Consider the following 24603-nt stretch of genomic DNA (forward strand, 5'->3'; position numbering starts at 1 on the left):
AGGCTCTGGGAGCCTGTGATATGTGAAGGAGCTGGGTCCTGAGGAGTAGAGGAAGACCACAGGGGTAACTCTTATCTGTCACTAGCACTGCTGAACCTCAAACACAGCAGCAAGGGGATATAGGGGAGCTAATCTAACCCCTCTAGGCTACAGCCACCTCTGCTTTCCTCCCCATGGACCAAAGCTGGCCGGGAGATCCCCGTGACACCTGCACGATGCCGGTGCTGTCGGCCTTGCTGCAGGCTGGTGCAGATAACACAGTTCCCAATCCTCCTGAGGCTTGGCTTGTTCCCCCCACCCACCCCACATCCCTCTTGTAAACAGCAAAATCAGAAGTAAACAGTTTCATACAATCACTCCCCTGGCGTGGGCACCATCTGAGGCCAACGAGCTCAGAGAGTTCTGCAAGGGGGGCTTGGCTCCCCCCACACCAACCAGCTACCCCCAGCACCTGGATGCTCAGCTTCACTGCAGCCAGGAAGAGACAGACAGCATGGCCCTGGGCTGGGAAATGGGCCATAGGCTCGGGATTGCCTTCTTAAACTTGGAATATCCCAGCAGTGCATCCTGGTGCCAAACATCCACAGCAGAGGAAGAAGTTTGGCCTGCAGGGGCTGGGCAGGTAAGGCCCAAAAGACCCACCTGGGAAAAGACTAAACATTCTCCATCCCACAGCATATGCAGGTTTGAGCTGTTCCCACCTTGTTCTAGAGGGAGTGCTGGTCTGGGCCAAAGTAACTGAAGGAGAGATGTGGGGAGCTGTAAACACAAGGCAGGTTCCTATATAGTCTGGAGAGTTGAGTACAAACAGCAGCAAAATCAGAGAGAAATGCTCTTAAAAGGACAAACTAATCAGGGAAACATCCATGATGGCCAAAGGCTAGCAGCCCTAGGACTCCTCCTTGGAAGTGTTTGCTAAATGCTAAGTAAGGCACTACGGTCTAGCTCACTAACATCAAGCTGCTTGAAAAACACATCTGCAATGCAAAAGCTGAGGTGGACACGTGTGGTTTGAAGATGGCCTGAAACAGCAGTGGACCAAGAGGGCTGACCCTCCCAGGGCCTGCTGGACTCACTCCTGTCCTGAGAAGAACAGGGCAATGCACTCACTGCCTTCCAGCTTCCCCTCCTGCCCTCTTACTGCGCCCCTTCAGGCCAGGGTTTGCTTAGAACAGCTGTGACAGTCAGGAGCAAAGGCTCTGCCAGGTGGAGGAAGGATGGTCCAGTGATCAGGGCACTAACACTGCACTGTTGAGCTAAATGGTTCATTCTCCCCTCCCTGTGGGATGCAGCACAGGAAGCTGCAGGAATCCCACCCATCTGCAGCCCATAGAAACATCCCTAGGGACAAACACAGTGTGAGAACAAGGGCTTGGCAGTGCATTTGTGCTGTCCAAACCTTCACAAGTCACAGACAGCCAGTCTGGAGCCTCCCGGTCCCCCTAAGAAGGACTAGGCCTTTCTGCAGCCACAGCTTTAGCTTTGTGTTCTGGAAAAGATGGAAAAAAAAGAAAGAAGCCCCTCCAACCTTTCCCTGCTCTGCCTGAGCCCACCTGAATTTCCTCCATTTCCATTCATTCCTGTGAGCTCAGCACAGTACACTGAGGAGATACATGGAGGTGCTGCCAGTTAGGAACCTTCCAGTGATGGCAGAGGAAAGCTGCAGGCAAAGAGCAGTTCCCACAGCCAGGGATGAGGGGACCAGGGGGACTCTGTCCTGCTCATGGCCATGGACAGCTCCAGACTGAGCACCCTGGGTCAGACCAGCCCCACTTCCCAAACCACTGCTGGTGATTTCACCTGCTGAGAAACATTTTAGGTGGTTCAGAAGCTGCAGAGTGGAGAAGAGGTGGTGCTTTACATTGCATTTACAGTGAGCAAAGTCTAAAGATCATCAACACAGGGCAGCCCCAGAAAATGAGTTTTGCTTTAAATATAGGCAAGGAAATAGAGTTTTAAGTGCTCAGCCTGAGGTTCCAATCTCCTGACCTGAGCTGTACTATACTGTAGCCTATCCTGAATAGCAGCATTGCCTTTTGCTTCCTGGAGATCATTAGCTAGCAGGGAAAAGTGTCCTGTGGGAGGCTAAAATCCAGCCCTTGACCCATTAGGCCAAACCTCCTTCTCTCCACAGCATTGTTCCTATCGACTGAAGTTTGGCATTAAATGGATCAGAGCAGTGGACTGCTTTTTGTTTCTCTTGTACTCAGATGATGTCAACCTGAAAATGTACTCAGCAGCTCCCCAGTTCCCTCTGTACAGAAATACAGTCACAAAGATGATCATAAAATCCAGCTTGGGAAGACCTACTTTGCCAAATGGCTTTCCAGCTTGTTTATCCTAATGTCAGCTGCTCACAAGCCTGGGCAGCACCACCTATTCAGGAGCTGCCTGGCTATGAAATTATTTAGCTGCTTGCAACATGTGGACCAAGAGATTCCTCTTTCCTAAAGCACTGCACTCCCAATCCAAGCCTACCCACCACTTTGCTCCCATTTTCCCTAGGCAAAATCAATAGCTTTGAACCCAAAGCTGTGCCCAGCTGGACTTAGAGCTGGTGCCTGGCAGTACACCTCACCATCAGGCTGCTGATTCCCACTTCCTTATGGAACCACATCCCTAAAAACATCTAATGAGTCAAACAGCAGCAGAGGAGACACGGGGAGGACTGGGCAAGGGCAGCTCTGCTCTCTGGATCTTGTTTCAAAGTTTTGTGAGTGACAGCTGCCAGCTTGTGTTCTTCCACAGGCACATGCAGCCCCCTCCCACACCCCCACAACACCCTTCCCAACACAAAAAAGTAACACTCAAATATTTCACATTGCAAGAGATCCTGTAGACCAGGGATCTTCTGTATTATCATCTTCCCTTATCTTTGATTTCCTTCTTGCACGTAAATAATGGAGATTATGGGTCCCTGGTAAATAAATCTGCAAGAAAAAACAAGAGAGGAGAAAGAGAGGTCAGGTTTGTCAGTGGTTTGTCTCAGTTACTACATTGTGACTGCAGGCATTGGCTCCTGGATGGAAGGGGTGTAGGACACCACTCCTGCCACCTGCCCACTTACTCCAGTTAGCCCAAAATGGGTGCTGCCACATCTCTCTACTGCCCAGTGCTTTGGCTATTGATCCAGACAGGGACTGGGCTCAGTTTACAGTCAGATTTTATCCCAGAAGGACTCAGACAGCAGTGCATGGAGCACACTGCCAAGGACAGCACACATCCAGCTGCCCCAGGGACAGGCTGGCTGGGGCTGAGCATCTCCTCACACCCCCACACACAGCCCCATCCCACACAGTCCTGCTGGAACAAGGACAAGTGTTCCCACAGCAGAGCCTGGCCTTGAGAGTCCATGTGATGTGTCTGTGAGTGCTGGCTCCATGCACTCCACAGGAAAGGTGGAACAAGCTGCAAGCCCAGAGCTGCCCTGCACCACTCGCCTGCTGCGTCAGCAGCAGCTCGGGCAGCACAAGTGGCTCTGCAAAAGCTGAGTAAAATCCAGGCTGGTGCAACTGGAAACAGAGCAGGAGAGGTTTGGTGGGTAAAATCCAGGCTGGTGCAACTGGAAACAGAGCAGGAGAGGTTTGGTGGGTAAAATCCAGGCTGGTGCAACTGGAAGCAGGGCAGGAGAGGTTCACAGCTCAGCCCACAAGGATGCTCAATGCCAGGGATTTTAGAGTTGGATTTGTTGCATCAATCCTTGCTTTGACAGACCAACCCCCATGGTCTCTGTAGCAGCAGTGGTGCTGCACTCATTCATTCACAGCCCTGGCACCCTCCTGTCCTCTGAGCTCAGGGACATGGAATGCTCAATGCTGCACATAAGCCACCAGCATTTTCCACATAGTTTGTCTGCAACCCAGAAAATTCCCTCTGGACAGCAGAAGAACAGCACACCTATATACACATGACGTCACTTCTGTACTGAAAATCCATCCTTTAGGATGTCCCAAACTCAAGGAGGCACCAGCAGAGCTGAGGGCAGTGGTTGTGCTGGGAAGCAGTGGGGGTGGTTCATGAGCTCTAAACTCAGATGGGAAAAAAATGTGTGGGGTGGATTTAACTCCCCCATTCAGCAGGGGCAGGTCCCAGGCCACCAGGCATGGGCAAAGGGTTCTGCAGGGACACCAAGGGAGCAGTGGGAAAGACTTGCTGCAGAAAAAATGCCACTGCCCAGCAAATTACTCCAATACCTTAGCCCTAGGAAATCTCATTAAAGAAATCCCTGCCTGAGGAACACATTTCTAAAGGACAAGGCTGCTCAGAGCAGAAGGCAAGGTCATGGGCACACTCCTTTCCAGGAGAGGTTAACCAAAGGGATGCCACTTTTGCAAGCTGCCATCAGAATAAAGCCTCTCTGTTTGAGGAGGCGAGAGGCACACAGACATCAGGTCAGGACAAACACAAGGATTCTTCTGGAAGGTTTCTCCTATTTTTCAGCTTTGTTAGCAAGTAGGGCAGGGTTTCTGTTTGTGCTTCCCTGGAGTAGGAACATTATCAGGGAAGGAGCTTGCTTGAGCAGCCCTGAGCTCGCTGCTCTGAGACAGGAAAGCTCGTCCTACTGACGCACGTTTTTGCAGGGGCTTGTTCAAGAGCTTTTAATCCCTCCACTGATGCCACTTATAGCTTTAATCAGCTCCAATGTTCATTTGGCATCAGCAGGATGTGAAGCAGCAGCCCATGGAGCCCTCACCCAGCACACAAGATGACACCAGTGTGTGGGTCACACAGAGGGGCAGTGGGGTCTACATGGCAGAGAGGACTCAGTGCAGAGGAGGGAGAGACAAACCAGCAGCTCCTGGTGTTAGCCATGTCATCTGCCCCTGGGTGGGGACACAGAGTGCAAGGGAACAGAGCTGAGTGCCTGATTTACCTCCTGAGCCTTCCCTCATGCTCTGTACCTATACTTGTGACACATTCCTTGGGTGCATCCTTAAACCCAACTGCAGTGACCTCCCCCAGAGGGCAAAGCAGGGATGACAGCAAGTAAACACAAACACCAATACAACTGGCCAGAGCTGACATGGTCCAGGTCACCCTCAGGCTTCATTTCACCCCAGGTAGAATCAACACTGTCCAGAAAGGTGCCACCACTCCATGGGGTGGCCCCTGTGATGCTGCATTCACTACTACGGCTAAGAGGAACTGACCTTGCTTTTACTGTGGCTTTTGTCCATGCCAACATCCACAAACCACACTGAAAACAGTCCAAAGTCAAAACCAACATTGTTTTAGGAATGAAATTGCTGTTCTTTAGGCCAGTGAGTAAAACTTGAGCTGAGTGATACCAACAGCCAAAATCTAATTGGATGCAGCAGTCCCTGCTCACTGACAGCTCTCAGAGCTGCTGCTGTGTCCCTGATCCCTGTCCTTCCTTCAGCTCTGAAATTCCACAGGGCAGCAGTTTATCAGCAGTGCTGGGGGTGGCTGGGCACAGCACCAGAGAGCTCTGGCCAGGGCAGACACCATCGTGCAGGGTGAGCAGATAAGCTTGTTCAGCATCAGCTCTTGGTGCACGTGTAAAATGCAAAGAGCAGAACAATGCAAACACAAACAGCCACTTTCAGCTGAAACTGGAATAATCAAACCCAGTGAGAGAGGAGTGCTGGAGAGAACCAGACTGGCCACAACTATTGAACACCATCCTGCTCATGACAGCCCCTGAGAGGCTTCAGCCTGCACAGATTCTTGCCATTCATCTTGAGCATCCACCCAAAATCAGACCAACTGTTTTATCCACAGTGAAAATATCATGGAATACAAATCTACCAGAAGAAGCTGCCTCTACACTGATCACAACCATCATAGTTTGATGTCCTGTGTGAACCAAAACTGCAAAGTTTCTTAAACACATAACTGTCAGTGGTGGGTGATGCACAACTCAGCCACTCCCCAATTGTACTAGAAAGGCTTTTGTCCTCTTTGCCCAAAAGGCAGCTTTTGCCAACAACTCTAGAGAGCTGTAGATAAACTTGGCTTTATCTAAATATTTGCAGAAGGTAGGGAAGAAGTGTTCAAATGAAAAACAGAATACCTTTGTTTTTCCCACAGAAATGCTGCCCACCTCTGCTTGAACTACTTGCACCAGTGCCACCAGCAGTGGGAAAAGCAAGGAGATAATGAGTTATCTCCACCTCAGGCAGCCCGCATAAACCAAGCAAAAAACACCTTCCTTTCTGAGAACTGACATTTCCTATCTGCATTTTGGAAGGGTAACAGAGCATGAAGCTCTCAGGTGTGAGCAGCATCTGTGGCAGAACTGAAGCTGAAGCTGCTGAGACATGAAGCAAAATCTGAAGAGGTCAGTGGCATAGCAAAGAATAAGCAAAAATCCGATTCCCTGGGTCAGGAAGGGTTACAGTTTTCCAGGTTATGACATGAACCAAGGCTGAGCAGGTCTGAACTGTCCTGGGGAGGAACCTGCTGCATGACCCAGCAGAGCAAAGCCACACGCCAGTGCCACAAATAAGTTGGGAGAGGTTACGTGAGTTTCTCGGTCAACTAAAATTACCTGAGAGCAGAATTCAGGCTCTGCTCTAAATCCCATTTTAAGCTTCTCAAGCAGGTTTCCAATTTAAGATTTGCATTTAATAGCAGCCAGAAGAAGGCTGATTTGAATACACAAGTACACCAGGAAAACCACACAGAAAGTGCACCATATATATATATATTCTGGCTGCCCCACGAGTGAGGCAAAGAACACTGTGGCTTTGCAGGGACATATGGCTGGTGCTGGGCTCTATGTGGGCCAGGCAGCCACGCTCCATGTGCCAGGTTGGGTTATGTAAGAGCATCCCTGGCTGCCGCAGCTGTGTCACGACGGAGCCATCGGTGCAGACTCACGGATGGACTTGGGGGGGGCTGCAGGAGGCAGCTGGGTCTGAGCAAACAGCCGCGGGGTAGGACTGTCCCCTCGGTGTTTGTTATCCCTTCATGTACTATTCCGCAGATCTGCGCAGGATGAATTTCCCCCGAGGGCAGGGGCCGGTTGCATAACGCAGCAGCATCGTGGCAGCACAGAGGCAGCGCAGATGGCAGAGCCCGGCCTGACCCTCCACGTGCGGCAGCGCTGCTCCCACAGCCCCGGGCACGGGGCAGGGTGTCTGCCCCGCGGCTGGAGCACACCCATCTTAAGGGCTCTCATTTCCAGATTCACTCCCCCACCCTAATCCCCAGCCCACACTTCACTGGGACCAGTATCCAGCCCCAGGCAGCAGTGCTTGAATCAGTTACTCGCACTTGAGATGGGTGGTAAACATTTTGTGGGTGGAAGAGTGCAGAGGGGATGTCTGTGGACTAGTTTGGACAAACCAACAGAGAAGAACAAGATCCACCCAATGGGTTTTTCCATTTCCATCCCTATTTCTCTACAAACAGCACAGAGTGTACCTGGGCACACAGACGGGGGGGTCAGGCCCCACAGCATTTTCCTTAAGCTCAGGAACCCTCAGGTGGCAGCAAAGAGGGGTTTTAACAAAACCTGCCAAAACACCTCCACCTTCCCCACTGCCTGCTGCTGGGGGCTTGCTCTCAGAGCTGGACAGGCACACAGCCATCAGCTGAGGGCTGGTGCATGCTGGCCAGGGACATGATTTCCTCCCTCTTTGCCCTCTTGCATCCATGGTCAGCTCCAGTCCAGCTGGCTGTTTGTGGTTTTGGGGTGAGATGAGGGCTGGGCCCAAGCTGTGGTGACAGCACCTGACACAGGCAGGCTGTCAAAGACCTCCTGGGACCAGTGATGGGCAGGCAGCTCTGCAGGAGCCTGAGAAAGGATGTGGGCTGGAAAGATGTCAGCCTCACCCCTGGTAATCTGTAATTCTTCAGTTTCATTGAAATGTTTGGCTGGGAGAATCCCTAGTAACAGCTTCTGTTTACAGACAGCTTTGCCATGTAGGCAACACCTCCCAGTCCTTCTGTGTCACTGCTGAGGGACACTGCCAGCTAAACCACATCCCTGGGGTCCTTCCTGGCCTGGTGTGACCACCCAGGCCTCAGGATCAAGACCTCTGAGCTTAAGATTGTTTAGCAGGGGGGGAGAAGGGAGGGGACTCTGGACAGAGCTGAGCTCAGTCTGAGCAGAGCTGTTTTTATGCTTCCTTCCTTAGCAGACACAGGTCTACAAACACAGATGCTGGAGACCAAAGCATCTCCTGGGTCTGGGCACTGACGTTCACACCAAAGGGAAGTCCTGCCTTGAATAGGGAAATGAAACAGAGCCACAGGATGGACCCATGTGCCTCGTAGGTGAAAGCAAAGAGTTCTGTGCCAAGCCAGATGTGCCACTTGGTGCTACTCACTGAGCCAGCTGGGCCCCGAGGTGTCCTGTCCAAGTGTCACAGGGGAGGGGGAGGGTGCTAGACAGGGAGCTCTAGCACAGACTGTGAAAATTACATCACACAGCAGAGGAGGCAGAACTGGCAGATCCCTCCCTGACCCTGAGAGAGACAGATGTCACCAAAGCTTATACCAAGTGCTTGCAGGTGTCTCTGCAGTGCCCCAGCCTGTCTCAGTCACTAGCCAGGACTTCTGAGGAGCAAGGCTCCTGCCCAGTCCTTCCAGCTCCACTGGGCCCTTGGGCAGTGACAGGATGTGCAGCTGCTAATTCTATTTCTCACCTCTACTTTATTTTTGCAGTAGAATAGGTGAAAACAACCTCAGAAGCAGTGCTCTGATGAGTCACTATAGAAATAGCTCTAAGAACATAAAAGACTCCTTTGTGTCACTACAAACTGCACTATTGGACAGAAACAAGACAAAAAATGTGAATCACTTACCCAGCTGCAAAGCACAGCGGTGCCTTGCCCTGAATTTAAGCAGCACATGTAACCTGGTCCATTCTGGTTTCAAGCTCAAAGGCATCAGGTCGATCCTGTGGGTTAGCAGCCAACATGTCTTTCAAGAGCTGCTTGATCCCCTCAGACATGGAAGTCCTGCGTTTCTGAGGGATGTGCAGCTCCATCTTTGGGTTTTCTAGCAGCGCTTCCCCGACGGGCACAATCTCGGTCCCCTGCTTGATGTAAGTCCCCAGCAGCTCCTTCTTGGTCTCAGCATCAATGAAGGTGATCCTCTCAATCATGGCCCAGATGATGATGCCGAGGGCAAAGATGTCAGCCTTGGCAGTGTAGTGTCCCTCCCACACCTCGGGTGCCATGTAGAAATCAGAGCCACAGGCTGAGGACAGCCAGTACTTGTTCACATTCACATTTTTGTTTTCATACCCACCCTCCTTGCCCCGAGCAGTCAGGCCAGCACAGACCTTGCTCAGCCCAAAGTCAGCCACCTTGAGCACAGGAGTGCCAGATTTCTCAGTTATCAGGATGTTGTCTGGCTTCAGGTCCCGGTGGACAATGTGGTTCTTGTGCAGGAAGGCAATGGCACTGGTCAGCTGCAGCATGAAGCTCTTGTTGGTGGCAGGGTCGGGCCTTCGGGACAGCACGTACTGGTTGAGGTCTCCTCCTTCACAGAACTCCATGACAAACCACAGGTAGCAAGGCTCCTCTGCATAGCCCAGTATCCTCTCACCTGACCAGAAGAGATAAAAAAAAGTGGGTTTTGTCATACACATTTTAAAGTCCACACTAAGCCAGGATGGCTGAGGAACAGGTCTGGTTTATGTGGATAACAAAAATTTTGGGAATGTGACTGGGACCTATTGCACTGCAGTGATGCTGGCACTGCTGTGGCTTCAAGTGCTTTGGGATCCTGTTGAGCAGGACACACCAGCACCATGTTTACCCAAACCCACTGCTGGGAACCAGCTCAGGGACCTCCTCCTCCCAGCAAAGTGCAGAGAACACATGTTCTTCAGTCCTACCAGCAGGCCATTCTCCCCAGGCTCTGACAGCCAAAGCAGCAGAGGCTAAAAGCATAATTAGCAGTGAGTCTACAGGAAAAATAAATCACTTCTGTGAATGCCTCCTCTCCCACCTCAGCTCTGCTGCAGGAGGCAAGGGCTGGCTCATTGCATACACTTTACTGGAACTGCACACAGGGAGTAAATCACAGCCCTTCACACTGCCAGCACAGACCTGCCAAGAGTGGTCACAGCAGTGTCCAAGCCCTATGGCCCACTGGGTCTTCCCAGAACACATCGGTGCACTTAAGGATTGCATTTGTGCTGGGGAAACTCTGCCACTTCATACAGCTTTCATTAAGTGCCAAGTCTTTAATGAGAAGAAACTGGAGGTCCAAGCTGCAAAATGTTTGGTGAGTGTAATCTCAGCCACACTTGTGACTGTAAATACTCCTACTACTCAGTATTTCACCCCAAACAGCTTCTTCCTTCACCAGACATCAAACTGAGCTCCTCAAGCTCAGAGCATCTCAGGTTTACTCCATAGAACTCCTGCCTAAGGAAGGACTCTCTTGTACATCAATTAGACATGTGAAGAACACAACAGCATCATATCAGCTAATGGGACCAGGTCTGCCACTGGTGCTCCCCAGGGATGCCAGGATGCCCCAGGGAGCATTGGCAACAGACCCATCCCCATTAGCTGATGCCAGGAATGCAAACCCCAGGGTCAGACCCCAAGTCTCCTCCAGAGAGCACCCAGGTGATTGGCAGAGCCTGCACACACCACCAGAGCACCATTTTGCTCCAGAAATTGATTTCTTATCTTCAAGCACCATAAGAGAGAAGCTGGAGGATACCACTCACCTCTGCCACAGCTATAAAGTCCCACAGCTGAACTCAAGTGTTTTGGAAAGCAGTTACATAACTCCACCCATTTGACAAAGTTGGGTTTTGTTTGAGCAAAGCCCTAGAGAGCATCTGGGAAAGCAAAAAACTTCCAGCAGCAGGTAAAGCCAAGGACTACCAGGGCCACCCAGCCCTGGGCTGCACTGGTCAGCAGTCAGTGTGGGTGGGAATATTGGTTATTTGCACAAACAGTCTGTATCCATGGCTACTGCTATGGAAATGGAAATCTGCACAACAGAAAGATTTGGCTGCACCTCCCCATCCTCAGCAATCTTCTGCTGAGATTAGGTCTGAAGGTCAGATCTAGGGGATGAAAGAACAGGGTGGAGTTACACAGGGCACTGGGTGCACTCTGGGGGTCCCATCTGGCTGGAAGGAGGCTCACCATGAAAGGACCAGCTGGGAGCAGCACAGGACAGCTTGGCTCTGGAGACCAAAATGCTGACCAGGAAAAGCAGCTTCTCTGGTGCAAGCCACCTTTGGCATGACAGCATGGGAGCAGAGACCCTGGCACAGCCAGGACAGCCCCAGCTCACACAGCTGCCATCACTTTGATTTGTTAAATCTTAGAGACATCACAGCAGGACACAGGGGCTGGCTTTCCTGCTCCCCTCTGCAGCCACACAGCCCCAACACAGGCAGCAGGAGTGTCTGTCTCTTCTCTGCCAGGAGTCAAACCATGACAGGGAGCACGGCAGAGCCCCACATCCCTCACACACAGCCAGGGGGAGCATCCACACAGCACTGCTGGCAGCCCCTTCCCACAGGCAGTGGCTCAAACACTGGCTCAGCAGCAGCCAGGACCTGTTAGCTCTGACAAGCCAAGGTTTGTTTTTAGCATAAGGAAGGCTCTGACTTAAAACTTGGCCCCTGAACGTCAGCAAACGCAGGAAAGATGACGGGGATCCAGCAGTGGCTACGAGCACCAGGCACTTCACTTTGGGTGGAGCATTGTGAGTGGAGGCTTAAGCCAAAAGTAATATTTCCTCATTTTCTTTCTATAATCTGAAAGTGTTTTAGTTGTTAAATCATCTTCCTGCCTTCAAAACAAACAGCTTTAAACATAAAGAGCTGGCAAGACGCTCCCTAAAGATGAGATGTTAGCAAACTGCAGACAAGCAGTCAGGAGCTGAGGAGATGCCAATGACAGGCTGGACCTGTTCTCTATCACCAAGCCAGCATCCCCATGTGCTCCCTGCCCAAACACAGCATGGCACACACTCACACTCCATCTTTCCAGCAGCACACACACACCTCCCCCACCCCATCCCGGGGAGCTCATTAACAGCGTGCTAATTTGCTTAGCTGCACAGGGGAAATGAAAATCCAGTGAGAGCAGAAGCAGCATCCCAGTGCCCACCAGCACATGCAACCTCTGACTCCCTCTGTGCAAGGAGGCTGCACCAGAGACATGGGAGCTGGCAGCATGGAATTCCAGGCAGTTGGAATGATGGCAACACACAGAGGTGATGCCAGGGCAACCCATGAGTGAGGCTGAGTGCTGGTGGCAGGTTGATGGCCCCACAGATGACATAGGAGGAACAGGAAGCAACACCTTATACCTGTTCACTTAAGGCAGCTCTGTCACTGCTCTAGGTTGGGAACAAGAAGGGCATGTGATGTGCACAAGCACTGGAGGTGCTCTGTAACAGGGCTCTGAGCACATAGCACGGGTGCCTCTCCTCCAGCTCAGCACCGAGCTTCCACCTTCCTTTTCACACCCTGCCCTTTAAATTTAATTATTCCTTCAAATTTAATTACTCCACACCTCGTTAAAACGCTAAAGGTTCAGCCTCTGGCCGTAGCAGAGAGCAAACCCCGCCTGTATCCCGACAGTTGTGCTCCAATTCAGAGTCTCAGATTAATCCTGGCCGTGCCCTGAGCCCCGGCACGTTGGCACAGCATCTGTGCTGGCCCGTAAATAGCCCAGCTGCGGTCGTGCAGAATGGCACGGAGCGCAGCGCCACGGACACCACAGGCAGGCAGGGACAGACCTGCAGGGCTCATCCAGCACAGCCTTTTGTTGTGAAAACATTTATCCACATCTATCAGAGCCAAGGCTTGGGAAGGCAGCGAGCACAGGCTGCCTGGAACAACGCAGCCCCAGGCAGAGGGGAAGGAGAATGTGCCCCAGCTTGGTTTGGGGAGTCCTGCTCTGCTCCTGTCCAGCTCTGCTCCCCTCTGAGGGGCTGCTGTAGGACAAGGGCAGGCAAAGCTCTCCCCACTGCTGGGAATTCAGAAGGCTCAACCCCCTCCAGAGATGGAGCATCTATGGGTCTCCTTCCCCACCTGCACATGGGGCACCTGCAGCTACCCAAGGGCTCTCCCCAAGCCAAGCCAGCTCGCCTCAGGGTGTGCAACACGACAGAGGGGGGAGGACCCCTCACTCCTGCTACAGCTGGACACACCCGAAGGGAAGAGCTGGCTCCTGTCCCAGGGAGCTGTGTGCCCTGGCTGTACAGGAATTTGGACACTGCCCTTCTCAGGGAGCCTCCCTTGGGTGGCTGTGTGAAGAAGATCAGGAGCTGGGATGCACGGGGAGAGCCAGGCACGTTTGGACATGTCCACACAGAGGGGACAGGCAAGGCAGAGACAGTCAGAGCCACAGGTTTGCTCAGAGGATGGATCTCGGGAGCTTTGCATGAACTCTGTGCTTGCCACAGGGTCTGGGGGCTGCCTACACTGGGGATCAGGGACACTGAGCACCCCAAGGAGCTGACAGGAATTCTGGCACAGAAGTTTGGGGAAGGAAGGATTGGGGGGGTTGGTTTTCCTCACAGCAGGCTGGGTGGCACAGGGGCAGTGAGGGCACAGGGCTCCTGTATTTTTCCACATCTTCACAGCACATTGGCAAAGCTGGGTCTGACAAGCAGCCAAGGGAGCAAAGGGAGGGAGCACTTTGGAGATGTCACCATCACAACCATCGACACTGTGACAGGAGAAGGTGACCTCTGACAGCCCCGCGATGCTGCTGAGGGACCCCAGGGAAAATGGAGGTATCAGCCCAGGCTACAGGCATTGGTGCCTCCAGGGCTGTTCCCATAGAGCCAGCAATGGGAGGGACACGGGGACAGTCCTAAAGCTGTGAGAGCTTGAGCCCTAACAGGCTGCAGCCTTGGGGTGCTCAGAGATGGGACAGTACATTGAGCAGAGAGGGGGAGATGTCCCCTTGGTGTGACTGGGGCACAGTCACAGGCTGTGAAGGTCCCCAAGGGGATGTGTGTGGGCTGTGGCACAGGCCAGGGTAGCAGATGGAGCCCCAGGATTTGGGGTGTAAGGGAGGACAAGTAGTGCTGGCCAGGGATCCAGCACACAGGGATGTTCCCCAAGGGTTAGGTTTGAGCCTGGAGGTGGCAAGAGGGCTCCTCAGGACTGGAAGGCACATGGAGGGACCCCACTGGCACTCCTGCAAGACAATGGGTGGGGCTTAGGGAATGGTTTCCTGGGAGAATAGTACAGGAGAGTGGAAGGGATGCAGAGCACAGGGGCATAGAGTCCAGACAAGGGTCCCTCAGGTGTGTTCAGGGTGAGTGGCAGCAAAGTGACCCTGTGGGGAGCCCTGTAGGGACAGGACAGAGATGGGTGATAGGAGCAAGCCTGGAGCAGATAGCCCAGAGAGGACCCCAAGCGTGCAGGGGTGATGGGTGCTGAGGGAAGAGCCCAGAGTGGTTACACTGGAAATGCAGTGAGGCAAGGTGGGAGGAAGGACATTGTGACAGCTCGGGGGAGCTTTGGGTGCTGCTAATCACAGGCAATGCCCAGGAAGGATTTGAGCACTGGGGTGATGGGTAGCAAACAAGGCAGCAGCAGTGCCTGAGGTGTGGGTACTGTGGAAGGGTGTCCATGAAGAAAGGGGACAAACCCAGATGTCCCGCATGGGGCATCCCAGCAGCCACCTGCTCCGGGGGTGTAACTTGGGACTGGGGCAGGAGGATCCGGGTGCGGGGGTCACTGAGGGCAGCAGGGAGGCGGCACATCCAGGGGGTCAGGGCTGGGGATGGGTGACACGGGTGCCAGGGACAGGGCCCCCGCAGGCCCCGGAGGGCGTTGGAGCCGAGCCGGGGCGGCCCCGGGGGTGCCGGTACCTTTGAGGGAGGTCTCGACGAGGCGCAGGTAGAACTGGCTGCGCTTGTTGCCGTGGCTCATGCGCTGCCCCAGGCCGTGCCGCTGCAGGACGCACTCCTCGAAGCGCACCACGTTGGGGTGCTGCCGCCGGAGGCTCGTCAGGGCCCAGAACTCGGCCAGCGCCAGCTCCACATTCTCGGGAGCGTCGCAACGGATCCGCTTCACCGCCAGCCGGGCGCCGCTGCGGCCCGACACCGCCTCGTACACCACGCCGTAGGCGCCGCGGCCGATCTCGGCCAGCAGGCTGTACCGCGGGCCGCCGCCGCCGCCGATGCCCGGCCCGGCCGCCACCGCCGCCGCCATGGCCCCTCGCCGCGTCGCCCGCCGCCGCCGCCCTATCCTTTGTGTCCCGCGGCGGCCGCCGTCCATGGCCCCCCCCGCCCCGCGTGCCGGGCAGCGCCGCGCGGGCGAGGGGGCACGCGCCGATGCCGCCGCCGCGCCGCGGGGCGGAAAAGCGCGCGCTGCCGGCCGCTTTAAGCGCTCGGCCAATCGCGGCCGCGCGGCGCGAACCACCGCGGCGCCGGGGGGGGGCGGCGGCCGCCGCGACGGGGCTCGGCCTCTCCCCGGTGCCGGCCCCGTACTCGGAAAGAGAGGTCCGGGTTTGCCGCCCCGGGCGCGGTAACCGGGTCGCGGGGCCGCCAGCGCGGCTCGGCGCGGCCGGGGCTCAGCGCGGCGGCAGGCCCCTCCCGCTCCCCCGCCACGGTGGTACGCGCCGCGCCGGTGTAAACAGGCCGGTCATGGGGGCCCCGGCGTCCGCCGCGGGTCTCCCCCCTCCGTCCCTTCCCTCCGGGCCTGGCCCGCGGGAGGCGCTGCGGGCTGGGGCCCAGCCCGCGGGGCTCACCTGGGGAGCGGCGGCAGCTCCGGGCCGGGCGCTGCACGGCGCAGTGTGAATGGGCGGGGTGGGGGAGCGGCGGCGGTGGGATAAGAGCGTGACCGCGCGCCCTGACGTAACCCCTTATGTAACGGCGGGGGGTGACCCGCCCCCAGCAGCCCCCTCCCCCCGCCCCGGGACGGGCGGCGCACCGGGGGGGCGGGATGCCCCGGCATGGGATGTACCGGCGGGACAGGGGTGCACCGGGGAGGGCTGCGTGTGATGCCGCTGGGGGTGGGGAATGATGCTCCGGGACACGGTGCACCGGGGAGGGGGGCGGTGCGCACGTTGTAGGTGATGACCCGGCGGGGAGGTGATTCCCCGGGGAGGGGGTGTTGCCCCGGGACCCAATAAATCCTCGGCACCCGGTAAATCCCGGGACGCGCTGCGCCGGGAGCAGCCGCGCGGTGCTGGGTGCTCGGCGAGCTGGCGCTGTGCAGCCGCACCGGGAGGCGCGGGCATGAGGCTCGGGGCCGGTTTCGCAGCTCTGGCGGCATTCGGGGACCCTCCCGGGCGCTGCGCCCACCCCGAGGGTTCGACCCCACTGCCGGGGATCCCCGAGGAGTTTCCAGCTGGAAGTTCCTCGGGAAAGTGGCTGCGATCCCGAGAGGATCCCTGCGGGCCAGGATCGAGGGTTTTGGGGGCGCCCCAATGTGGCGCGGCACCCACCGGGTGTCCCCGTGGTGGAACGGGCACTGGTCACCAAGAGCGGGACACGGTGACCACCCTACGCCGGGACCCCGAGGGGCGGCGAGGGCCGGGGGAGACCGCGGGGCTGCAGTGTGTCCTCCCGGGCTGGCCGTGTCCCCGTGGGGTTGAATCTTTGCTGGTTTGGTGGCCTTTCTCCTGCGAGCAGGTGGGGTGAACCACAGAGGTCCCCGTCCCTAAATTGCTTTTCACTCCCTGAGCCATGAGCATCACCAGTGTCCATCCACTCCGGGCTGCCCGGAGCTCTCATCCTCTTCCTGGCGCTGCTGGCAGCCCCCGGGCTCGGGGCTTTGCACGCCGCCGCCCCGCTCCTCGGGAGGAGGAGGGAATATCTGGGGAGGGAATTGCGATCCAACCCAAATGAACTTTTCCAGCCGCCTCTCCCGCGTTCTCCCGCCCCCCGCGCGGTGCCGCTGGCAGCGGGCACTGCTGCCGGTCAGAGACAGCGTCTGCAGAGCCGGTTCACGGAGGAGCTCTCAAATTCCCAGATTTCTTGCCCCACTGCTGGGCCATGTGCCGCTGCCATCACGCAGCCCCAGCAGCTCCCGGCTGCGTCACGCCGGTGCCCGCGGGGAAGGGACGGCGACCCCCGGAGCCACCGGCGACTCTAATGCGGGGCTGCCCCCGGTGTCACGGCGCCGGCTGCAGCTCCTGCAAGTGGTTTGACCTCAATTTATTTTTAAATGGAGCCGCTTCACCTGCCGGGGAGGCTGCGGGGGTCGCGCCGCAGCCCCGCGCCCCCGGTGCCGCTCGGCAGCGACGGTGGCAGCGGCGTGACTCGCCGTGTTTACGAGAGCGCCGCTCCTCGTACCGCCGTGGAGTGGCACTTGTGCCTCCTGCCCACGCAGGGAGGTCACCGTGTGCCCGCCTGGGCAGCGCTGGCCGTCCCCTGCTCGGTGCTCCATTCGCCGGAGGCTCGCTGGACCGGAGCTCCGCCGGCGGTTTGGAGCAGAAACCGCGGTGTTTCTCCCCATGTCCCGCAAAATGCGTCTGAACACCTCCCTCTCCTGCTTACGGCAAGGCCAGGCAGGAGTGCAAACGTTTTGGGAGTTTCTGGAAAAGCCGTGTCCCTGAACGGGATAAAGCTGACCGTGCTGGAGCACCCACAGCAGCCACTGCCTTCCTGGGGATGCTCCCGCCGGAGCTCTGGGTCGCGGTCCCCCTGCTCAGGGACAGCCCCGGCAGAGCTTGTACCAGCTGCAGGGCCGATTTACCGCACCCCAGAGCATGGGGAGCCCTGGCTGCTCCGGGGCAGGGTCCTTCGGGGGGGCCTGGGGGCTCAGGGACAGAGCGGCAGCGCCGTGTGACGCCAGCTGGCATTAACTCCCACTGCTTCCGCGGGTGCCTGGCACGCTCGGCCCCCTCCGCGCCTTCCACTCATGTAGTTAGGAAAAGTTAACTTTTCTATTACCGCACATTTCACTTACCCAGGTACTTAATTACCATTGTCCCAGGGAAATGTCAGTGTGACTCAGAGACACTTTCCCATTAGGAAGAGACAGATGAATATTAAGTTGAGTTGCTGGTGGGTGGGCTGGCTTCCAGCTCCTCTCCCGGGGGACCCTGTCACCCTCCACGCCCTGGACCCGTGCAGGACCCTCTTACCCAGCTCAGTAGACCGGTGGCACTGTGCTCTGGGGACAGGAGTAATTCGACCTCCCACCCGGAGCAAAGGGAAGGCGCCTCATTCCAAACGACTTTTCCCTCTGCGTCCTGGGGATTTGTTCAATCTCTAACACGTCTCCCTCGTGTGCAATTACCCTGTGCGGGGAGGTGACTGCACCCCAGGCCGCTGGGTGCATATATACATATACACATATTCATACAAAAATAATGGCTTTGGTGTAGAAATGCTCCACCCCGCCGTGTCTGTGGTGCCCGCACGGCCATCAGTCCCAGCAGCACGGGTTAAACTGCCCGAGGGCTGCCCACAGCCCCTCGCCCGGGGTGCTGTGGTCGTTTGCAGATGGGTTTTGTTCTTCTCAGCTTTGTTCTGTGCCTGCCCACCCCAGCACACCCCGACACAGCGAGGCGGGGCCGTGGCCGCCCTCTGCCCCTGCGGGGCCTGAGCTCCATCCGCCCTCCCTGCAGCCCCAGGGATGGAGGGGTGGGTTCCTCCCTTGGCCCTGAGGGGGCTGCAGGGTCTGCCCTGCTCCCTTGGTCCCTCCGTGTTGGCACAGCCCCAGCCTGGATGAGTTAAAATCCACCTCCAGACAAAAGCCTGGGGTCCCGCCTGCTTTTCAAGGAGCGGGGGAATGCCGAAGGACCTGATCACCAGCCCTGGCAGAGAACCACGGGCACAGGCTGCCGTGGCTGCCGGGCGCCCAGCAGAGGGTCCCAGCCGTGTCGATGGCCCCCACTTCCCTCAGCAGTGCTGGAAGGGCTGAGCAAGGGGGGCACCAGGTCCAGCAGCTGGTGTTCGAGCTGGGAGAACAGCAGGTTGCTGGGAAACATCCCTCTTGAGCTCCGATAAAAATAGCTCCATCTTCAAGGCGAGAGGACTGGCTGCACTGCCAGCGGCGCAGGGGATGTGTCTGCACCCTCCGGGGTGTGGGGGCCGGTGTGGGATGTCCTGTGGGGTCTGCACCTCGGACCCCCGTCCCACACGTCTGTTGTGACATGGTGCAGTGGGACAGACGTGCAGGGGATCAGGGATTGCCTGTCATTGCCCCAATGCTGTTCGCCTTTATCCCCAAATCAGACTTGGAAATGTGTGAGAACAGGAATCGGGGCTGAGTGGGGAAAGTGAGGGTGTCTTTTTCCCCCCAGCCAGCTCCCCCTGCCTCTTTGGCTCATCTCAGTGTTTGCCCTCATGAGGAGGGGGTTCAGGGAGATGTGGAGCTGCGCTCTGAGCCCTGGCATTGCAGAGCTTGGGGGGTTTCTATGCAAAGGCTTTTTCACTGACAGCAGCTAGGCTGGGTGGTTTGGGACATCCCTTTCCCGGGCCATGAAGACCCTCTCTCCCTTCTGCAGCTCTGGATGGGCTCACTTCCCTCCTCAGCATCTCCACGAGGTCGGTGCCTCTCCCCAGCCTGGGGAGCAGTGTGAGGGCAGGTCAGGGATTCACCTTTCCCCCTCCACCCTTCTTGGACACGATTTGAATTCACTATCCAGGGGCCAAACCCTTCTGGGACGCAGCTGGGCAGGAAGGCACACAGACCCCATCCCGGTCCTCTGCCACCTTCCTTGTCTGGGGCAGGCGTTTCAGCCCCGAGGACCGAGGCTGGGCACGATGGATGCCTCCGAGCGCACCCCGGGATGCGCACCCCGATTCCCGGGGCGGCCGGGGGCTGCGGGGAGGCCTCGGCGGTGCGGGCGAGCCTGCTGGGGAGGTGGCGGGGATGCTGCGGGGCTGATTATTCACAGCTTCCCTCGCCCCGATTGGCTCTGCCGCCGCGCACAGCCGGGCCCCGCCGCAGGAGGAGACTCCGTGGCCATAAAAGCGGGGTGAGAGGCAGCCGCCGGCGAGTCCGGTGGGCAACCGGGGCGGCACCGCGGGGCCACCTGCCAGTGTGGCCTTGCCACCGATGACTGGCGCAGCCTGACGCTCGTGGAGGGACAGCCACCGGCCACGAGCCGTCCTGACTTGGCGAAGCGGGTGCTCGGCGGGACGGGGAGCAGCGGCAGGTAGGGCTGCCGGGGGTGGCATCCCCCTTCCATTGTGTGGGTACAGTCAGGGCATCGCTCTTGCTCCCCAAAAAGCAACAGTTTAAGAACAGCACTGCTGAGAGTGGCTTGTGGTTGGACTTGTGTTATTTTGGGGAGCTTCCACATGGCTGTAGGTCCCTCCTGTCCCTTGAGTGGTTTCAGAGCCCGTGAGCAGCAGTCCCGAGCTCTGCTGGGGTTCATTTATGCGCTGATGCTGTGCCTGCCATCCTGGCAGCAGAATCACCCAGGGCTTGGAGGGGCAAAGGGAGGGGGCAGAGAGGATGGGAGGGTTCTCTCTCCCCCTTCTTGGCTCAGGCAGCAGTGTGGCTGCAGTGCTTGAGTGATTCTATTCCAAAAGTTACCAGCTTTTTGGAGAAGCCTTGTCCTGATGGTGTTTCCAGGAAATTTTTGGAGGTGAGGAAAGGAGACGTTGGAAGGTTGATTGTTCTCCACAAGAACTATGTGCAGGACCCAAACCCGTGGAGTTGGACCTGTGTGGGAGGAGGGATCTGCTCAGTGTGGGAGAGCTGTTCACATCCTTTGTTAGGTATAATCACAGGTTAGTCAGGATGGGACCAGTCTCTGCTGTCCAGCACACACAGTCCTGATTCCTCATCCCTCCTTGGGTCACCAGGTCTGTAACTGGCCCCTGGGGTGCATGGATGATGCTTGGGGGTTTTCCAAAGCAAAGCCTGGTATTTGAAGTGGAAATGGGACAGGGGAGGAAGGGACATCAGCAGGCACCTGGCACAGGTAGGATGTGCTGAGAGTGGCCACAGAGGCTGGGACTCAATGCTGGCATTGCCAGACCCTGCCATGGACCTTCCAAGGTGTTCCTGCAGGAAGGATGGCTCCGGAGCCTTGGGCTCCTCCAGGTAACGCAGGATTGAGCTCGAACTCTGCTTTTCTTCTTCCTCCCTTTGTGTTCTTTTTGCTTTTTCCTCCCCGCTGCTTCTTTCCTCTTTTGTCCAAAGCCCTTTGTTTTCTTCCCCTTTTCCTGCTCCCGTTTTGCCAGTCCTCCTCATCCCAGCTCCAGGAGCAGGCAGAGCACTGCTGGGACATTTGTGGCACCACCTGGACACGGTACATTTGCAGTGGGGTGTCCCAGGGTGTCCTTGGCCATGCTGTGCTCAGGGAACTGCAGCTCCCCTGAGTGCCATGAAATCCCCCGTCGGCAGTAGGGTGACAGAGATGGGACACACCGTGTCTGGAATGCCAGAGGTCTGAACTGTGCAGTGTCAGACAAACCAGCATGGGAACGTGCCCGGTGCCGTCCCTGTGTGCTGCTCTGGCAGCACCCACGGGGATAGAGGCAGCGGAGGAGCAAGGGAGGGGAGCGGGTGGGAAAGGGAAAGAAAAGGTTCCCGGCGGGGCTCGGCGAAGCAGTTGTCAGCTCTTTGTCGGAGCTTCATTCCCCCTGGAGCTGCAGCTGGCACTTACCTGTGCGGCGGGCACGTCCTCGCTCCTCGGGGCAGTCTCGGTGGCCCTGATGCAATAAGGGACTGTCCCCGTGTCTCAGAGTCCAGGCTGGCTGAGGTCCCACCGTGCCCCTGCCATCCTGGGCAGCTGCCATCCCGTGCCCTGCCACACTGCCAGGGCACTGCGAGGATTCACGGAGCTGGTGGCTGTGCAGCCAAGGAATGCAGACAGCTTGACACACGATGGTGCAGATAATTTAAATTAAATTTTAATCCAGCATGAATTAATACTGTGGCATTAACAATTCTTCATCAGTACCAATTACAGTACATTAGCTGCTACTGCTGGAGAGCACAATAGTCTCTAATATGCGTCATTAATGTGTAACAGATCCCTCTGGGTCATGCCTTACCCACCCTAGATAAAAGCAGCAATGGAGGCGGGCAGGGATTTGCAGCCAGTGCACCCCTTTGGGGCTGGCTCTTACTCCAGGGCTATCATGGTCCCAGTGGCACCGTGATCCTGTGGCAATGCTGCTGGGGTTGGCAGGGGCCCCTCCAGCCTCACCCAGGGTCAGGTTTAGCACTGCCACCTGCAGAGCCCCTCTCCCAGCTGAGCACAGTGTCCTCATCCATCCACAGAGGCCAGAGGCTCTCAAACATCTGGAGGATGGCAATGGTGGTGTGCAGGTAGGCTGGAACCCAGAGTCCTCCTTTTTCCCTTCTCCTGATGCACCAGCCCAGCAGACTTGGTGAGTGGGAAGGAGGGGAGATGAGGCTGCTCTGGTGTGGGGTACAGCAGCCTGGGGTGAGTCCACACTGGGCCATGGCATCCCCCCATCCACCTGCCACCACAGCTCCGTTTGCTGGGGCTCTTTTCCCCAGGGCCAAGGGGAAGAGCTGGTGATTCATCTGCCTGCGCCATGCAGACGTGGCAATCACAGAGAAACCCAGTGCTGGGGGAAAAAAGGGACTTTTCTTTTTAGTGGTATGGTAAGAGATGGAGAGGAACCGAGAGGAACTGAGATATGAGATGAGATGAGATACGAGATGCAATACTGTGGTCCTGCCCACAGTGACTTGGTGGCCACCAGGGGCTGGCAATGGCTCTGGCCTTGTGCCAAGGACCAGGCTGCAGCCAGGGTAAGGGCTCACATCTTGTGGTGTCCTTGCTGGGAGCAGCACCCACAGGTGAATCATGTGGGAATGGGCACAGGCACAGGTCCCTGCATATGATCCCAAGAGCAGCTCACAGATGGAGGTGGTAGGTGCCCAGTGCCTGTGGTGATGGCCCCCAGAGCTGGCACAGGGATGGTGACAGGCTCTGTGCTGTCTTCCCCTCTCCAGGCAGCGTCTGCAGGGCGAGATGGCACGGTGGGCACTGGCACTGGCACTCTGCCTGTCCCTGTCTGCAGTGGCATCTGCCGACTGTGTCACCCAGTGCTCCCTCTGCGCAGCCCAGAGCCGCGGTGCCGAGAGCAGCGTCCAGCCCCTGGTGAGTGCCAGCCCCACGGGGACGTGAGCCAGGGAGCCACAGCAGTGGAGTGTCATGGGTGCAGGGTGGCAGAGCTGGGTGGCACCTGGTGTGCTGGTCATGGGCACCCCAAGGTGCTGGGGTTGTGCAAATTTGGCTTCTCACCGAGCTGAGCAGCACGGTGGGCATGGACCCCTGGGCTCGGGGTGGGGTGGGAGGAAGGCAGGGGCTCACCCCGAGCACCTGTGGCCGCTGTTTTACAGATGTGCCTGTGGGAATGCCAGGGCTCCTTGTCACCCGGCCCCGAGTGGGAGATGTGCAGGAAGGCGCTGGCGCTCCTGGCCCCACTGGTGGCCCTGGCCGAGGGGACAGAGCCATCCCCACAGGAGGCAGAGGAGGATGAGGCAGAGCCAGAGCAGGCTCTGGGCGCTGCAGAGCTGCCACCAGCGCCGGCCAAGCGCTACGGGGGCTTCATGAAGATGATGTCCAAGGCGAGGCTGCTGTCCCTGCTCCGCGAGAACGCTCACGCCAAGGGTGGCCTCAGCAAGAAGTCCGGGGGCTTCGGCCGCAAGCCGGGCGAGCGAGCGGCCCCCGAGGACTACCCAGGGCCAGCAGGGGACGGGGACGAGGAGCCCACGGGGGCCGAGGGGCCGGAGCTGCACAAGCGCTACGGGGGCTTCCTGCGCCGCATCCGGCCCAAGCTCAAGTGGGACAATCAGAAGCGCTACGGGGGCTTCCTGCGGCGGCAGTTCAAGGTGACCACGCGGTCGGACGAGGAGCCCAGCGCCTACTCAGGGGAGGTCTCAGACCTATAGAGCCAGGCGTGGCTCCCCACACTGCCACTGCCACCCCGACCGTGCCATCACCCCCAGCCCTGTCCCCTGCCCGGCCCCGTGTGGCCGGTGTCACCCTTGCCTCATTCGCTCAGGGGACCGTGAGTTCCATCCCATTGTCCCTCTCTGGTTCACCTGCCCATCCTGTGTGCGGAGGGGACAGTGCCACTCCTCCGGCTGCTGGTGGGGTAGCTGTGGCCCAGCCCAGGGTTCCCGGGGGGTATTGCTGGGGACAGAGATCCTCCATCCTCCCGTGGCTGCTGGAGCACAGCAGCATCTGCAAACCACCAGAGCTGAGCTACAGGGCAGGGGGCTCCGAGCACTGGGAAGGATGAAGCAGGGCTGGACTGGGGAGGCCACGGGCAGAGGTGGCTGGTGGAACCACAGCACCATCACCAGGTGTTCAAGCACTGCTGAGCCCAGCCCTCACTCCCCTCCCCGAGCCTCTCACAGTGCCCCACCGATCCCAGCACCCTCCTGGTGCCCCTGGGCTCCCCCTCCAAGAGCGACTCCAGAGGCAGGGTCAGCCCCAAGCCCCAACACCCAACTCCCCCTGCAGTCAATAAAAGGCAGATGCCAACGAAGCTGAAGCCATCTGGGTGCTGAGTGTGCTCTGCAGGGCAGAGCAAGCACCCCAAACTGGGGTGCCCAAATGGGCCAGGGGTGCTGGCTGTGAGAGCTGCAGGCAGCACACAGTAGTGTCCTTCCAGTGCCATGGGTGCCAAAAGGAATGTGGGGCCCCACACACCTCTGGAGCCATATCCTGAGGGTGAAAGGGCCATCTCAGCTGAGCAAGCCATGCTCAGCCTGCTGCAGGGGGCTGT

General features: G+C 57.6%; 2 protein-coding genes across 2 annotated transcripts; one reads left to right on the forward strand and one right to left on the reverse strand.

Annotated features, from left to right (window-relative positions):
• Positions 1–1178: 1178 nt before the first annotated feature.
• On the reverse strand, positions 1179–15134 carry STK35 (serine/threonine kinase 35). The gene is made up of 3 exons (XM_064729967.1): positions 14788–15134; positions 8775–9522; positions 1179–2930 (listed from the first exon to the last, which is right to left on the reverse strand). Exons 1-2 carry the CDS (start codon positions 15128–15130, stop codon positions 8810–8812), a joined length of 1056 nt encoding a protein of 351 aa, XP_064586037.1. The 5' UTR covers positions 15131–15134; the 3' UTR covers positions 1179–2930; positions 8775–8809.
• Positions 15135–19842: 4708 nt separating this feature from the next.
• PDYN (prodynorphin) lies at positions 19843–24369 on the forward strand. Its single transcript, XM_064729810.1, has 3 exons — positions 19843–20033; positions 22820–22967; positions 23210–24369. Exons 2-3 carry the CDS (start codon positions 22839–22841, stop codon positions 23759–23761), a joined length of 681 nt encoding a protein of 226 aa, XP_064585880.1. The 5' UTR covers positions 19843–20033; positions 22820–22838; the 3' UTR covers positions 23762–24369.
• The last annotated feature ends 234 nt before the right edge of the window (positions 24370–24603 follow it).

Source organism: Zonotrichia leucophrys, chromosome 20 (genome assembly GCF_028769735.1).
Source record: "Zonotrichia leucophrys gambelii isolate GWCS_2022_RI chromosome 20, RI_Zleu_2.0, whole genome shotgun sequence".
NCBI lineage: Eukaryota > Metazoa > Chordata > Aves > Passeriformes > Passerellidae > Zonotrichia > Zonotrichia leucophrys.

Excerpts from the sequence above, each read along its gene's own strand:
- PDYN (XM_064729810.1), top strand. The coding sequence starts at position 22,839 with ATGGCACGGTGGGCACTGGCACTGGCACTCTGCCTGTCCCTGTCTGCA. Across the intron at positions 22,968-23,209 it reads AGAGCAGCGTCCAGCCCCTG|ATGTGCCTGTGGGAATGCCA; the intron begins GTGAGTGCCAGC and ends GCTGTTTTACAG.
- STK35 (XM_064729967.1), bottom strand. The coding sequence starts at position 15,130 with ATGGCGGCGGCGGTGGCGGCCGGGCCGGGCATCGGCGGCGGCGGCGGC. Across the intron at positions 9,523-14,787 it reads CGTCGAGACCTCCCTCAAAG|GTGAGAGGATACTGGGCTAT; the intron begins GTACCGGCACCC and ends TCTTCTGGTCAG.